The 15,151-nt window shown below is 41.7% G+C and overlaps 3 protein-coding genes across 3 annotated transcripts in view; all 3 read left to right on the top strand.

Moving 5' to 3' along the window:
* The window catches only part of adam23b (ADAM metallopeptidase domain 23b), a 29,788-nt gene extending 28,570 nt beyond the window's left edge, over window positions 1-1,218 (top strand). The window contains exon 26 of the mRNA XM_030786529.1: window positions 1,173-1,218. Within this exon, the coding sequence (XP_030642389.1) occupies window positions 1,173-1,218 (46 nt within the window). The remainder of the gene's footprint in view (window positions 1-1,172) is intronic.
* A 3,996-nt stretch (window positions 1,219-5,214) lies between these two features.
* LOC115822618 (protein FAM237A-like) lies at window positions 5,215-6,313 on the top strand. Its single transcript, XM_030786527.1, has 2 exons — window positions 5,215-5,626; window positions 6,153-6,313. Exons 1-2 carry the CDS (start codon window positions 5,215-5,217, stop codon window positions 6,311-6,313), a joined length of 573 nt encoding a protein of 190 aa, XP_030642387.1.
* Window positions 6,314-6,608: 295 nt separating this feature from the next.
* casp10 (caspase 10, apoptosis-related cysteine peptidase) lies at window positions 6,609-13,263 on the top strand. The gene is made up of 11 exons (XM_030786525.1): window positions 6,609-6,675; window positions 8,323-8,606; window positions 8,917-9,022; window positions 9,465-9,600; window positions 9,958-10,034; window positions 10,293-10,347; window positions 10,463-10,552; window positions 11,394-11,476; window positions 11,856-11,973; window positions 12,309-12,822; window positions 13,029-13,263. Exons 2-11 carry the CDS (start codon window positions 8,326-8,328, stop codon window positions 13,201-13,203), a joined length of 1,635 nt encoding a protein of 544 aa, XP_030642385.1. The 5' UTR covers window positions 6,609-6,675; window positions 8,323-8,325; the 3' UTR covers window positions 13,204-13,263.
* The last annotated feature ends 1,888 nt before the right edge of the window (window positions 13,264-15,151 follow it).

The raw sequence follows: 15,151 nt of genomic DNA, 5'->3' as shown, positions 1-15,151 counted from the left end.
ATGCTGCCTCACACACACACACACACACACACACACACACACACTGACCTGGGACAGATGCTGCTCTTGCATGATTCACACATGGCAATAGTGGCTCCTTTTAAAAAAAAAAAACAGAAAAAAAACCTCAGCTACTCGCCTGACAGACGTCCAGACGGCCCTCCCCAGACCACACAGTGTGGGGAGAGTCGTCACTCCACTCTCTGTCACTAACTGGGTATGGCTGCAGACCCTGGATCACTGAGACGCGCTCTGTCAGGCCCACGGCCTCTGCCTGGCAGTCTTGGACCTGGGCTAATTGTGACTGGGCTAATGAGTAAGGTTTGAGTAAGGTCAGTTTAGCGTTAGGGTTGGGCTTTGAGTAGCTCATTTGCTGTGGTAGCTCCTGTGCAGACAGTTAGCATGAACTGGCCCAGTGTAAGACGGTCGCTCTGTTTTCCCCAGGTCTGCAGCCAGGCCCCTCTCATCACTGTTGTCTGTGTTAATGCACCAACTCATCTAGTCATCTTATGAACTCTTAGGATGTAACTTGATGGCATCAGTCTTTTGCTAAGAAAAAAGCTCTCTCTCTTTCGCTCTCTTTCTCTCTCTCTCTCTTTATCTCTCTCTCTCTCTCTCTCTCTCTCTCTTTATCTCTTTCTCTCTCTCTCGCTCTCTCTCTCTCTCGTTCTCTCTCTCTCTCTCTCGTTCTCTCTCTCTCTCTCTGTTGAGAACAAAAAAAAAGCATAGGTTCATTCTTTACTCTCAGTTTGGAGAAGAAATGAAACCTAAGATGTTTTATCATTTACATACAAATTATCAGTTGTACTGATCCAAGGACGTCTACTTCACCAGTACCAAACACTCTATTGAAGTACGATGATGCTGCAGACAGAGAGACATAATGTACTGTAGAATGATTGATCATCACAGAGCCAAACGCTCTGAGAGTAATGATCTGTGAGTTCTGTAACATGGGGATGTGGAATGATTACTCATTTGGGCTTGCAACTGTGATCTTTTGGGGTTTTTTGTTTTTGTTTTTTGTTTGTTTGTTTTTAAATAGACTAGGTAGTAGTATGAGAGACTGGTGTAGCTATCTCTATACCTCGCTTTCTTAAACTCACCAGACCTTTGCTTCCCACTGACCCTGTCCTCTGTCAATCCTTTCAATGTCTTTCCCGAACGACAAGGAGCGTCCAGAAGCGGAGGTACGACCCCAATGCCGCCGCCATCTAGAGGAGGGAGGAAGAAGCACGCACCTCTGAGGCTTTACTGTTGATCCGCTGGACTACACTTATACTGCTGCTCTATTCTTTGGCTTTAGTTATACTTGAAAAGATGATCTCCAGCAAGTGGACAATTTAATACAAATCATCTTTGCCGCACAGATATGCAGCTGCTCCGCCCCACCCCTTACATAATCTCATTCGTCTAAAACTATTGATTGACAGGTTCCCCTGTCTCAGGCATGACATCACACATCAGTTGCCGTCCCCTGGCATCAGGGGCCCTCACCAAGGACTGTGCATGGCTAAGAATGCAATCAATACGTAGAAAAGTATCATTTAACTGAACCACATTCAAATACAGCCCAATCTTAGCCAGCAAGGACTACAACTCCCACGATCACTCACATGACCAAACTACAAGACTAGTTCAAGGTGTTTGCCTTGAATCTTGTGTGTGGTCCATGCCATGTAGTCAAACAGGGCTGTATTCTGTATATACGTGTGTAAGTGGAGACAGAGTTCAGGTGCTGAATAACGAAAACATCATTTTATATCGACTAATTCATTTTCATAGAGCATGTAATTTAGTGTGGCCATTTATTAACGACCTCTATCTATTTGAACACTATTTGAACAGATTTTCACAAGTAATCCAACAAAGTACTTGTTCAGTTTCAGTAACTTGCCAGATGTACTGTAATCCATTCACTGAATGTCCATGGAGTGTAATAAGCGGATGGAGACCTGTTTCAGTGTCAAGATTCCAGAGACCCAGAAATGTAAGACTTTGTAATGTAAGTCTTTGGGACCTGTGAGTTGAGTCCCGTAAGACCTGTGACTCAAAGCCATCGAAGTAGAAGGGGAAATGTGTGACTGTTTTGAATGTTATAAACTTTAAGCACTTTGTCCTCCACCCCAACCCCAAACATCACCAGTGTCTCTGACTTTACCATTCAATCTTCCAGTTTAGGCTCCATTGATCATCTGCATGTATTCACTATAGAAGGCCAGAGTCCATGGTCCTATACAGCCCATTCAAGTCTTTCCAACTGTACTGTACTCTAAGTGCATGTTGACAAGTAAATATATATAGGCATATACATATAGATTTAGCTTTTATTCACTATGCAAAGGAGGAAATTGCACAAACCCAAGGGTTAACTTGTGTGATTATTATTACGTCAACTATACAACGTTGCCAGCAAGGCTTTTTTTTGGGGGGGGGGGGGGGGGGGGGGGGTTCTTTAACCATTTCCTTTTTTCAGCAAGCTTAATCATATGGTCCTGAACAAGTAAACATCCCTCGCTGATTGGGGTTCCAAGGAAGCGAAATTTGCTTATTTCCCTCGGGTGTGAGTTTCTACCAGAGTCCATGCCCTTTATCGTCGGTGACCCTTCTAGTCGGCGGTCACGGGGCGTCTATGTAGGTGTAGCGACATCTAGAACGCGACGATGCCAAGATTTTCGCAACGTGAAGAGACGCGGTATGTGTGACGTCACATAGATAAGCGGCAGAAGCCTGTGCGAACCCCTCTCCGTACCATGCGAGATTTCCGCTTTGGAGAGTTCATGGATAATAAGACATTTCAAATCTTGGAGAAAATGTCGATGACATTCAAATGAATGTGTGAATCATAAGTAATAATTTCAAAGTAACCGAAATAAAACCTTTAGGCTACTCCTGGGAGTGTAATTTGCATTTGTGGAGTAGCCTACAACGTATTTTTATTTATTTATGGTAAATACTTGATCATTCTTCCCATCTACGATACAGAGTGAAGCTTAAAAGTCACTTTTAAAGAATTCACTTTTTTGTCACCAGAACTGTCATTCGCCGTCCCGACACTGTGGTTGTCTTATACAACAATGTCTACTGCTACAGTGTCTTTCCCAGTCTGTGTCATGTGTAAGTGAAATATATTCATGATTAAACAAACAAGGAATAAACTTCAGACGTTTTAAAGTTATTCTTCGTGTCCCGTTTGTGCACTACTTTCACTGTAGTTCTTCATGTAGGCCTACAGGTCATATTTAACCTTATCCAAACAGACTTTAAAAAAGTCACTGGTAGAATTCAAAAGAGATGAAACAGTGTAGATTGAACGAACGTGGTTTATAAAACAAGCGTGTTATGTAGATCTTTTTCACCCTGTATAGATGACACTATGTCCGTAAGCATATAAGCATACAGTTCACCGTGGCCAGACCGTGTTTTGTCACACTTATTTAATCATTCCATTTCATGCGTTGGGCACCAGTCATGTACACATGCGTTCCAAGCTTAAAGACTGCAGTACAGTGGAGAGGCACCATTTTACTGTCCCACGAACCAACATTAGTAGAGCAAAACTGTGGCTCACAGACTATGAAGGTGTGAATGTCTCCTGACGCTGTAAGAATTGCGCGGCTGTGTTGAGAAAAAAAAGTCGGTTGGTTTTCAGCTTTAAATTTCATAATTACTACTTCATGCAAAGCTGCATGACTGTACCATCCTTATAAACAATACACCAAACTTCCTGCACCTAATCACTCTAACCTTTGATTTTATTTTTTCCCTCTTTTTACTTTACCGTTGAGAAATTTGCTGAATGGTACTTCAGGCGTTCCATTCCATTCAACCACCTGTGACACATAAAGCCTGAACTTTCATCATAATATTCCTCTTAATGTTCCATTTAGTGGAATGAATGGGGGACTGACAGCCCCACGTGTGTGGAAACGGCTGACTGTCCTCGCAAAGCTGCAATTACCTCGGCCTCCGCTGATTCATGTGGCATTTCGCTAAAAGCCTCCGCAGAAGTGGCGCAAATGCAGCGCGCAAAAGTGTCAGTTACACGTTGATTCAAATGCAGAAAAGCTTAGACAAATTTGGCACGTCACGTATGACACGGGAGATCTCTCACCGGATCGCGAATACTGTTCAAATGATAAGAACGGAGCACATAATACATGAAAGCACAGTTATACATACATATCTCTTCACTTTTTAAGTCATAAGTGTCTTCTAATCATAACTCATATTTTCTCAGAAGTTTTTAAAGAGGGTTTTGCGCTTACTTTAAATCTAGGTTTAAGTAATTTGAGAGCGGCGCAGGAATTGCGTGCAGGAGAAGAGAGAATTTTCATTTATTAATCAAGCAGTCGAGACTTAATTTCACAACATACAAGAGAAACCAGTCATTCTATACGCTATTTCGTGAGGCATATTATTTTCTCCATTATCGATCCCTCACATAGATTTTAATATATGGTCCCTTCTTAAGTCTCTCTTCCGCAACCAGATGCATTTAAGCGGCTGCCATTCAACAAAGAGTTGAAATAAATTCAGAAATTCTATGCTGTCCAGCCCCTCATATTAGGCTGACGTATGAGCTGAGCTCTCCCAAACAATCCTTGACGATTTCATTGATTATTGTGGCATCTTCAAGGTAAGTCTGTCCTGCTTTTCTCCTTGCTGTTGTGGTAGTTGTTATAAATTATGGGGAATGATAAAGTGCTCCATGATTGGATAACGGCTTTCGTAGTTTTAATATTACTTAAAATCAACTGTTATAGCATTAAAGTCTAGCGCACATATTTTTGTTAATGTGTTCAATATCTGTTAATGTTTCCCCTTTCATCATCTGTCTTTAGAGAAGGTTTGCCAGGATTAGTATATCTCCATTTGTGATTTTTTTTTTTTTTTTTTTTTAAAAAAAGGGAAAAAAAAGCTCAATAAATTTTTACGATTGTTTATTAGTCATCGCAACCTATTTTTAATCTGAATTTAACTTTTACAGATTTTAGAATTTTGAAATAATCACATGCGAACATGATTCCATCTAATTAGGTTGCCTCATCTCTAATTTGTAATTTGCGTAAATTCAAGATGACTTTGATAAACAAAGACAGATAAATCTTTAAGACTATCATCCCAATTACATGTCATTTTCTAAAAAGTACTGATATGATATCAAGCCATTTTGTTTTGAACACAGTTTTAGATTGATCACTGTGCACAAAGATGCTCTCCCTGTCTCTCCTGCGGATGGACTGCACGTGTCTCAGTATGCGTCTTGCTAAAGTCCTGCTCATTGGCTGCATGTGCGCGGTGCCGCTGCAGGGTCAGAAGCCGGGTCAGGTGGACCCGCTCACCCTGAGCCGGGCCGATCCGCAATGCTGGGATTCGTCCTCCGCTCTGCTTCTTGAAATGCGTTCACCACGCATAGCCGATTCAGTGCCCGCGTTTTGGGACCTGATGATCTTTCTCAAGTCCTCAGAGAATCTGAAACATGGCGCATTGTTCTGGGACCTGGCTCAGGTGTTCTGGGACATCTATGTGGACTGCGTGCTGTCCAGAACCCACGGACTGGGTCGGCGTCAGACCTCATACCCGCAAGAGCGGATCACAGCTATGCGCTCCCTTATCACTGACAGTAAGTAACCGCTTAAATCTACACAGTAAAGTGACAAAGACAGTCTTGTTACAAAGATATTTTGACAACATTTGACATATGGCAAAAACTGATGCATATGGAAAATTTCTGATTTTCAATGTGATATTCTCAAACTGGCGTTTGGAATATAGCTTATTATGCTGTTTCACACTGCGCCCAGCAGCACGTGCCCCTGACTGTACTGATGCATACACTTATACCTTCCAGTGATTTTTCTCAACAACAGCAACAAAAAGTAATAATAATAAAAATCGATCCTGCAAATTAATATTACGTCCGTAACGCTTTGGGCTACCAGTGACATGCCAGTTTAATGTCTCTCCGAAATACAAAGTTCAGCTGAACGTCACATTGCAGGTGACAGCAGAAGTGGACGTAAGTGGCACACCCAAGCATTAGTCATGGATTTCTTTATAGAACAACACAGAGCACATGACTTATCACCCATAACCTGTCTGAACAATGGTGTTTGCATTGATTGTATTTGTTCTCTGTATCCCTGTAGAATCATTTGTACAAGATGTGCACACTAACTTCTCCAAATTAAAGGAGTTCACCCAAGGTTGGTTCAAGATCCAAGTACAGCGGGTGGGACTTGGCGGTTTGACAGGAGAAAATCGCTTAAGGACAAAGAGTTCCTCTAAACTACAAAAAGAATTCTTCTAGACTACAAAAAAACCCCCCACAACATTCGTTTTTTACACGTGTATTGTTTAATAAAAAAAAATTGAGAGCAACATTTGGTGGTTATTCTGTGTTGGTAATAAATGACCAGGGCACGTCCTCACATCCTCACCACATCTAACCTTATTCCCTGCCTCTATCCCTGCCTGTGGAAACTCCCTAGGATCAGCTTCCAATGAACTTTCAATTTCGGTTTCGTATTTCCGGTTTCTTGAAACATTTGAAGACTACAACTTAATTCAGTAGTTTTTACACGAATCGCACAGAGAAGTTCAGTATGGAATATCGACGTGCTTCTTTCAGTAGTATTCGATAATAGAGCTCTACGCTTTAGAGGCGCCAAGGTAAGTTATCAAATATAACAAATATAACCCGTCAACAAAATCTCGGAGAAGCCGCTCGAGAATCATTGAAACGAACTCTGCTTTTTAATTCAGCGCAAGAAAGCTGATGTTTCCTTCCGAGCTCGTGAAGACACGCTTGGCGAACACTTCGATTCATTTCTATCTTATCAATACTTGTCTTCCTACACTGCATTCTGTGGTTGTTTGAGTTAGTTGCTCATGACCGCTCGGCTAAAAATCAAAACGTCACGTTTGTTTGAGTCTACATCGAAGTTTTGATGACAGTCACCGGCGTATGACAGTGACGGTGCAGGACTAACTAAGTCTCTAGCGGAAATAGTGAGAAAGGAGACAAACCATAGCCCCAAATAAATCGAATAATCAATTCTCTTAAGCACGTTTAAGCAGCAGATGTCACAGCTTCTGATTCGGACTGAAACTATTTTATCAGGTGCTTTGTCATAGATGTCTTCCGTTTTAGTACGGTGCTAGAAGTTCCCTTAGATAAACCAGTTTGCGTAAAAGGAAGTTTCTGAGGGTTCAAAAACAGATTAAATTTTTTTTTAGAATTCGGTGCATAAAAAGATGCAGATGTCGTCTTGAATGTAAAATGACGCTACATTAAATCAGGAAAAGATTACTATAGTCGTTTAAAAAAAAAAAAGTTTAGAGGTTGTCAACATGCCGGCTCACTTTAGTCTTTATCGAAATGTGATAGACTCGTAGTGATGTTGTTCGTGAGCGTCCGAAGACTTTACCAGTAAGAAACCACACCCCAGGTTTCCACATTTTACACTCAACAGATCTGCCAGTCATTCATTTCACACAGCCCCTTAGTGCGCGGTCTGATCAAAACAAATAAGGGCATTTTAAGGGCATTCCGATTCTTAAAACGTAATGATTATTTAGTTCCTTAAGGTTACAATTCAGTCTCTCTGTTTTTACAGTGCAGCTTTCAACATATAAGGTAGCATTTTACAGCAAAATGCGTTACACGTTCAAAAGATGGGTAGTAAGGAGGAAAACTGTTGTACAGACCTGAGCTCTCAGACTTTATAATTATGGCTGTCAAAGAAATCCCGTTCAGTTTACGGTTGGGAACTGTTGTCCTAGGAAACTGAATGTGTGTGTAGAGGAGTGACATTTTGTTGTAAATGCTACTTTGAAACCATAGATGTTCATAATTGCCAGGTGCCCTTTGGTACTGTGCGCAATTCAGAGACGTCTTAATTCTGACCCGATATTACGTTACTGCAGTTATGGTGATGTAACTTAGTTACACTGATTTTTTTTCTGTATCCTGTCATTTATTTAAGGATTTATATGAACACTTAGTGGATTTGATAAAATAAAATAAAATTTCCCCCCTAGCAGGTGGATATCTTTAATATGCAGTAATTTGCCTTTTACTGTTTCAAAATCAATTTTAGTCAGTGGCTATGATTTGGCATAGGTTGTTTTTAGCTTTTTCGGAGCAGTAGTACCTGTTTCAGACATGCCATTGGTTGAAATCAAGATTGCTGTTTTGTTTTTTAATGTCATTTTAATGTGTGTTTTTAATGTTAGGTGTAGTCATAACTGACTGATACTTTCTCATAACTGAGCTGTTGATTTTGTTCACACACTGTTACACTTGTGTGTCTGCAGGCGATGGAGTTCCAGCAGAAGCTGTTGCGTGTGCAGCAGGCCCTGAGCAGAGCAGAAGTCCAGGCCTTGTCTTTCCTCTGTGTGGACCTCCTGCACAGGGACCTCAGCTCACTGTCCAGTGCCAGCGAGCTCTTCTCTCTGCTCATGACACAAGATTTCTTAAGCTCAGAAAACCCCTCACTACTGACAGAGCTGCTCCAGATTATTCAGCGCTACAGCCTGATCCGGGACCTGGGACTTGGTACCCAGGTGCCGCACGGAGAGGGTTGCATTTCTGCGTACAGGTGAACGTCATGCTCTCCTCGTGTGTAGCGGCTCATTGAAATACAGTTTTTATGAGATGGTCTGTCACCGTGGGAAAGAATCTACCCAGAAAGAAACACAGATATAACTCATCCTGTTGTGCTAAAAGATTGCCTTTAAGAGATAAATCATTATTCTGAAACGAAAGAGTATACAGTTTAGCCAAACACAGAGGTGTGTTGTATATAGTGCTTCGCGTTGAGAAATCTAACATTTTCGAGAGTGCTTGAAATTCTTCTGAAGTTTTTTGGGTTTTTTTTTTTTCTTTTTTTTCTTTATTGGACCCCATAGAAAACTGTTGTTTGAAGTGTCAGAGAACATTACACAGGACGAGCTGAAGAGTGTCAAGTTTCTACTGCAGAAGAAGCTGCCTCGCAGGAAACTGGAGGAGGAAGCGGTGAGAATGTAGACAAACTGGGACGAAGAGAAAATCGGAGAAACATTCCCGAGATTCCTGAGTTAAAATTCCTGGGGGTTATTCCAGAAAACAGATTTAGTGAAAACTCAGAGTTACTAAACTCACTTTCTAAAACACCCTCCTGATGCTGAAGAACGCTGACAGTGGCACCCTGGCTGAGAGACCAGTCTGCGAATGTTAGAAATGAAAGAATTTCCTTTGTTGGTCTACATTATTTTTTTATGTTCACTGAGAAGTTTCCTTATTAATTTGCAGTTGATATCACAGTGTACTCTTTTTTTATGAGTGCTAATTCATAAAGTTTACGTTGTAAAGCATTTGTAATTTTTATCTAAACACATGCAGAAGCTGGACAGAAGGTGTGTAGAAGGCATCTCAACATTGTGTTTCAGCCTTATACTGATGAAAGCCATGTTTTCAGACGATGCTCCAAGTGCTCTTGGAGATGGAGAAGGAGGCCTGTTTGGATGCCAGTAACTTAGACCTTCTGGAGAGGATCATCGGTGATATCAATCCAAATTTGAAAAGAAAGATTAGCCAGTTCAAAACAAATGCGCGTAAGTTTGTGAGAACTGACATAACATGGTTCTTTGTTATTATTGTTGTTGTTGTTGTTGTTGCTGGGGGGTATTTCAGAAAGTGGGTTTAGTGAAAACTCAGAGTTAGTTAACTCAGAGCAAGTAGTAAACTTCCTAATAGAAGAGCTCTAGGGCTTTGTTTTGCAAGGAGAATGAAGCCATAGGGCTATTCTATTCGGAGGTTTACAACTTGTTCTGAGTTAACTAATTCAGAGTTTTCACTAAACCCACTTTCCGGAATACCTCCCTGTTTTTGGTCACATGTACATTGGTCAGTCTTTAGAGACTGATACAGTGTGAGCTTAACATGAGAATGTGCTGTGTTGACATGAGCAGATATCATAGCCCAGGAGACTGGCGCAAAGCCCGAGTGGAGCTCACGATGGCCTTCGGACACCTCAGAAACACACCGGGTAAAACAAACAAACAAACAAACAAACAAACAAACAAAAAACCCACCACCACTCACACCTTTATACCCTGTGTGTTAATCTGTAGTCAGAGATCATGTGGGTACTGTGATTAATATTGTCCTGACGTTCGTAAGCTAATGATCCACTGAACAGCAAAATTAGCCACATAACCGTGAGGACTCATTCCATGTGTTGACCCCATGCACTGTCATGTGAATCTGTTCTCTCCTTTATTAATAACCTGCCTTTGGTCCCCAGGTTTCCTCCCTGCCTCCCAGCACAGGAGCTGTCTCTGCTTCACACAGTGAACAGGGTACAGTACACACAGACAAAATGCATTTTTTTAAAAAAAAAAATCAAATTTAAACCTGTCTGTAATTTAAATACCCACTCATTCTCCCCTCCTGCATGTGTCGGTCTGATCTCAGGTCAGGAGGTCTCTTCTCCATATGTGGAACCTCAGAGGGACCACAGTGGCAGGCCTTTCCAGACAAGGCCCAGGCTGATTTCTAGATCTGGTATGTTGATATTTGTTTTTTTTTCTGAGAGAAACATCTGTGTGCTTGCAGAAAAACTGCAGTGCCATTGTGCATGCGTGTGTGTGTGTGTGTGTGTGAGTGCGTGTGTGTGTGTGTGTGTGTGTGTATTTTCCTAATTATTCCACAGCCTCCCTGCTGAATGGACAGTTCCTCTCTTCCTTACTGTAAATTACTTCAAACATTATAAATGTCACCATTCAGCAGGTGGAATGTGGGCGTACTAGTCTCCAGTGTTAATGTACTGACTTCAACAACAGAAATGTCCTTTCTGCCTCAAATACGAATTCAGATGTTTAATGGTAGAATGATTATAGTGTTTTTACATTTGTTTTTAAAGTGCAGTTGCACCAAAGGGTAATTGTAAAAACACAGAATGTTTAACATTACAACAGTTAAGAGTTCAACAGTCAAAAGACCAAAAATACAGCAAGTCTGTACTTTTGAAATGAAATGACAAAAAAGCATACATTTTGGGAGCGTTCATTTTTGAAAGATCTGTTATCTTTTGGATCATTGTTTGAACTGTGTTGGCTCATCTTAAGCAGACTGCAGTCTTTAAATGACATGTGTTACTGTGTAGGAATCTCAGATGACAACACTGATCAAGGACTGAACAACACGCTGCAAAGCCTCAGGATTAGTGACGGTAGTGCTCCATGTCCATGTCCACCCTGTCTCCCCCATGTCCACCCTGTCTCCTCCACCTACAATCTGTCTCCTCCATCTACACCCTGCCAAAACATCCTGTCTCCTCCATCCTTTCTGTCTTTGACCTCTGTGCTTGATCTCACCTTGAGGTCTCTCTGTTTCTGTCTCGCAGTTCGAAGCCACAGAGTGAAAATTCATGAGCTGCTTGAAACTGGAAAAGTGAACATGGCTGTCTCTGCAGCAAGCCCAACAAAGGTAAAGGAGTCTCTGGCGTTGGATCTCTTCAGTATAAAAGCAACTAATCCAAGAAAGAAAATGATCGTGGATCAATAAACCAGCTAAATACTATAACTTTTAAAGCAGTTTCTTTGGTTAGAAGACTAAACCTTGCCTGAGTGAACGTGCAGAGTTTGGTGCTTTGGGCCCTGTGTCAAAACTGGGCGAGTCAGAAGAAGTAGTCGTTTTGTTTTCAAACTGTGACTCGTTATGTTTTAATGTTTCCACTGTGATATCATCGCATTGATGTGTTTGTGAAATCACTTTCAAAAAGACATCCACAGCTCCTGTGGTGACACAACACGCCTTGTGTGTTTAGTGGTTTTTCTTTGTTTTACTTTTTTTTTTTTAATCACAGACACTTGAAAATTACGAGATGAAAGGTGATAAGAGAGGTTTATGCTTGATAATCAACAACCACGACTTCTCCAAATGTAAAAACCTGAGAACCAGAGAAGGAACCCATGTGGATGAGAGTAAGGACTCTGAACACTCACTACTCCCACGGCTTCTGCTCCCAGCTCAGTTGCTTTAGGCCATTCATCTCATTCATTTCATTTAGGCCATTCATCTCATTCATTTTAAATCTAACTCTGCCATTCTCCATACATTTCCTTTATTTTAATTTTCCAATTAATTTCCTGAACTAATTTGAGCTGAAAATGAATTGAATCCGTTTTTGTTACACGAAACACAGCTCCTTTGGAAATTCTGATCAATGGATGACATTGGAGACTTAATGAATGAATGAACGAATAATTAAATAAATAAATAAATAAACAAACAAAAGCACCTCTCTGTGGTTCTGTAGAGCGTTTAAAGGAGGTGTTTACCTGGCTGGGGTTTGAGGTGCAGGTGGAGCGAGACTGCAGTCGACAGCGTATTCTGTCTCTGGTGGAGGGGGTGCGGCGCAGAGACCACATGCAGGCGGACTGCCTGGCGCTCTGCGTGCTGAGTCATGGGAAGGAGCGGGCAGTGTACGGGGTGGATGAGGCTGAGGTGGATCTGAGGGAGCTGACCAAGCCCCTGTCCGGCCACAACTGTCCGTCCCTGCTGGAGAAGCCAAAGCTCTTCTTCATACAAGCGTGCCAAGGCACTGCGGAACAACAGGTGGTTTTCATCCGGGCCGACGCCCGAGGTTCTGATTCGGGTTCAGAGACGACGACCGTCAGCGACGCTGTGGTTCCGAAGGCGTCCATCCCAGACGACGCCGACTTCCTGCTCAGCATGGCAACTGTGCCCAATTTTGTGTCTTTCAGAGACAGGAAGTCAGGAACGTGGTTCATTCAATCACTCTGCGACAAACTGGAGCAGTTTGTACCCATGTAAGCAAATGACTGGCCATAAAATATGTTTCTCTGAGATGAGTGAACAACGCAAAGCATGTCCAGTGGATCAGATCATTGTTAGGAGAAAGAGCTGATAAAACTGGTCGATTTGAGTAAGGCTAATGTAGTTAGGCTACTGTAAGTGTGCATGACTTGCGTGTCTGACATATCTTTTTTTTTTGTTCTGTTCTCGGCATGAGCAGGGAATGTGATCTGATCTCCATTTTAACTGCAGTAAACAACGATGTGAGCAGAAAGACAGACTCATCCGGAGTGAAAAAGCAAATGCCCCAGCCCGAGTTCACTCTGCGCAAGAAGGTCGTCTTTCCCGTTCCCAAAACACCGCCTCCAAAGGCCTTCCACCCAGCCTCAGTCTGATCGTAAAAGTCATCAGAAAGTAGCATTTACAAAACATTCATGCCTGACAACGGCACAACATCTCTGCAAACTGCTTTTAGATAAAGTTTGTAATGTTTACATTTCTCAAACAGTTAGTGATAGTCAATCGAAATTATTTTTATTACAGATGAATTTTTGGATGGATTTTTCTATGTGTTTTTAAACAATGTGGTATGGATTCCGTCCTTGAAATTGATTCTACACATTACCTTGGTCTTCTGTTTTCGTTTACACAAATGTCTGTATAGGTAAAGAACTGTTTGAAATTGAAAAAAACAGTACAAATGAAAATAAATGACTGAGTAACTATGTGAGTGTTGTCAGGGGAATATGCACCCTGATCAAGACTGTGTGTGTGTGTGTTTGACCGACTGTGATTAGCCAATCAGCTTTCAAATAGGTACATGCCTTTCTGAAGCCCAGAGGTATCTGTATGACAAATACACACAGCGATGAGGTTTAAGGTAGGACAGGTGACAGCGATGAGGTTTAAGGTAGGACAGGTGACAGCGATGAGGTTTAAGGTAGGACAGGTGACAGTCATGAGGTTTAAGGTAGGACAGGTGACAGTAATGAGGAGAAAATAACCAGGTAACCTCCAATACATTCCTACAGAGTTCAGTGAATGAAGAGAAAAAAAATCATTTTAGGTTTTTTTTTGTCGCTTTAATAGAAGGTGTCACTCAGGAAAAACGGTCGTTTAGAGACTTAAGAGCTGGTCTGATTATCCTCTGGCCTTTGCCCCACTGCCAACGATGACAGGTCTGTCACAAAAACAGGTGACACCAAACCTCTGTTATGGTGAGGACAGCAGGATTTAGAGTGATGTTTAAAGAAAAAAATGTTTTATCAGTCTTACCACTCCAGAGTCTGGTTAAGAACTGTTCTCAGCACAGAAATTGTGACATCTTTCTCTTTAAGCTCTCCCTCAAGTTCCTGTACAGACGTACAAACAGAGAAAATATTGAAATGACATGTGGTTTTTTTAGCATTTTCTCTCTTTTGTAATTCCTCTTCCATCTCTATGCTTGAGCACCGGTGAATTAAAATAAAGCTTTAAAAAAATCATAAATGATTGTGTCAAGTCTATGTTGTACAATGCCGCGTACAGTCAGTGGAAGTCTGAAGTCCACATCTCTGTGAAGCTGCTTTTGTGTTAACGTTTATTGTAATTACACAAGTTTGTGAGGCCGGCCTGGAATTCAAACCCAGGGTTCCAGTTTGGAAACCCAGAGCCTACCCTTGTGCACAGAGTGTTAGACGCAGAGACAGAGGCAATAGGAATTCAGTTAAAGTTTCTTTACTTGAGAAATAAGGGCAGGAATGGTATTCCGGGGGGTATTCCAGAAAGGGGGGGGGGGGGTTATTCCAGAAAGCAGGTTTAGTGAAAACTCTGAGTTAGTTAACTTACAGCAAGTTGTAAACCGCCTAATAGAAGAGCCCTATGGCTTTGTTTTGCTAGGAGAATGAAGCCAGAGGGCTCTTCTATTAGGAGGTTTGGGCGTGCTTGTCAATCTGTTTTTGTATAAACACTCCTAGTTTTTCCTTGTTCAGTTGCGTGGAATTGAACTGTCAACATGTTGTTGTCTGGATCCTGAACCTATAAGTTCCAAGAACTCCTTGGTTCAGCCTGTTTGATTCTAATAAACTGAGTAACCTGCACATGCGTCTGCATTGGGCTGAAACCCCTTCAGGCCCTGACACCCCTTCAGGCCCTGACACACTGTTGCCAGAGCTTAACTAAATGTAATGCTGAAAAGAAAAAAAAGTGAAATCAGTGAAAACACATGGCCACAGTGTGAATTTTCATTTCACTTGATTTGGTTTTCCCATGAGAACCCTACGGACTGTAAGAACTAGAGTATGTGTCTGTGTGAGTGTGGGAGTGAGTGTTTGTGGTGTAGACTCTGGGAGGGGGGACTTTCCT

This window comes from Chanos chanos, chromosome 10, assembly GCF_902362185.1.
Source record: "Chanos chanos chromosome 10, fChaCha1.1, whole genome shotgun sequence".
Lineage (NCBI taxonomy): Eukaryota > Metazoa > Chordata > Actinopteri > Gonorynchiformes > Chanidae > Chanos > Chanos chanos.
The sequence above is the reverse complement of the archived record's forward strand: the minus strand, read 5'-3'. Positions and strand labels throughout refer to the sequence as shown.

Excerpts from the sequence above, each read along its gene's own strand:
- casp10 (XM_030786525.1), top strand. The coding sequence starts at position 8,326 with ATGGAGTTCCAGCAGAAGCTGTTGCGTGTGCAGCAGGCCCTGAGCAGA. Across the intron at positions 11,477-11,855 it reads CTGCAGCAAGCCCAACAAAG|ACACTTGAAAATTACGAGAT; the intron begins GTAAAGGAGTCT and ends TTTTAATCACAG. Across the intron at positions 12,823-13,028 it reads CTGGAGCAGTTTGTACCCAT|GGAATGTGATCTGATCTCCA; the intron begins GTAAGCAAATGA and ends CGGCATGAGCAG.
- LOC115822618 (XM_030786527.1), top strand. The coding sequence starts at position 5,215 with ATGCTCTCCCTGTCTCTCCTGCGGATGGACTGCACGTGTCTCAGTATG. Across the intron at positions 5,627-6,152 it reads GCGCTCCCTTATCACTGACA|AATCATTTGTACAAGATGTG; the intron begins GTAAGTAACCGC and ends GTATCCCTGTAG.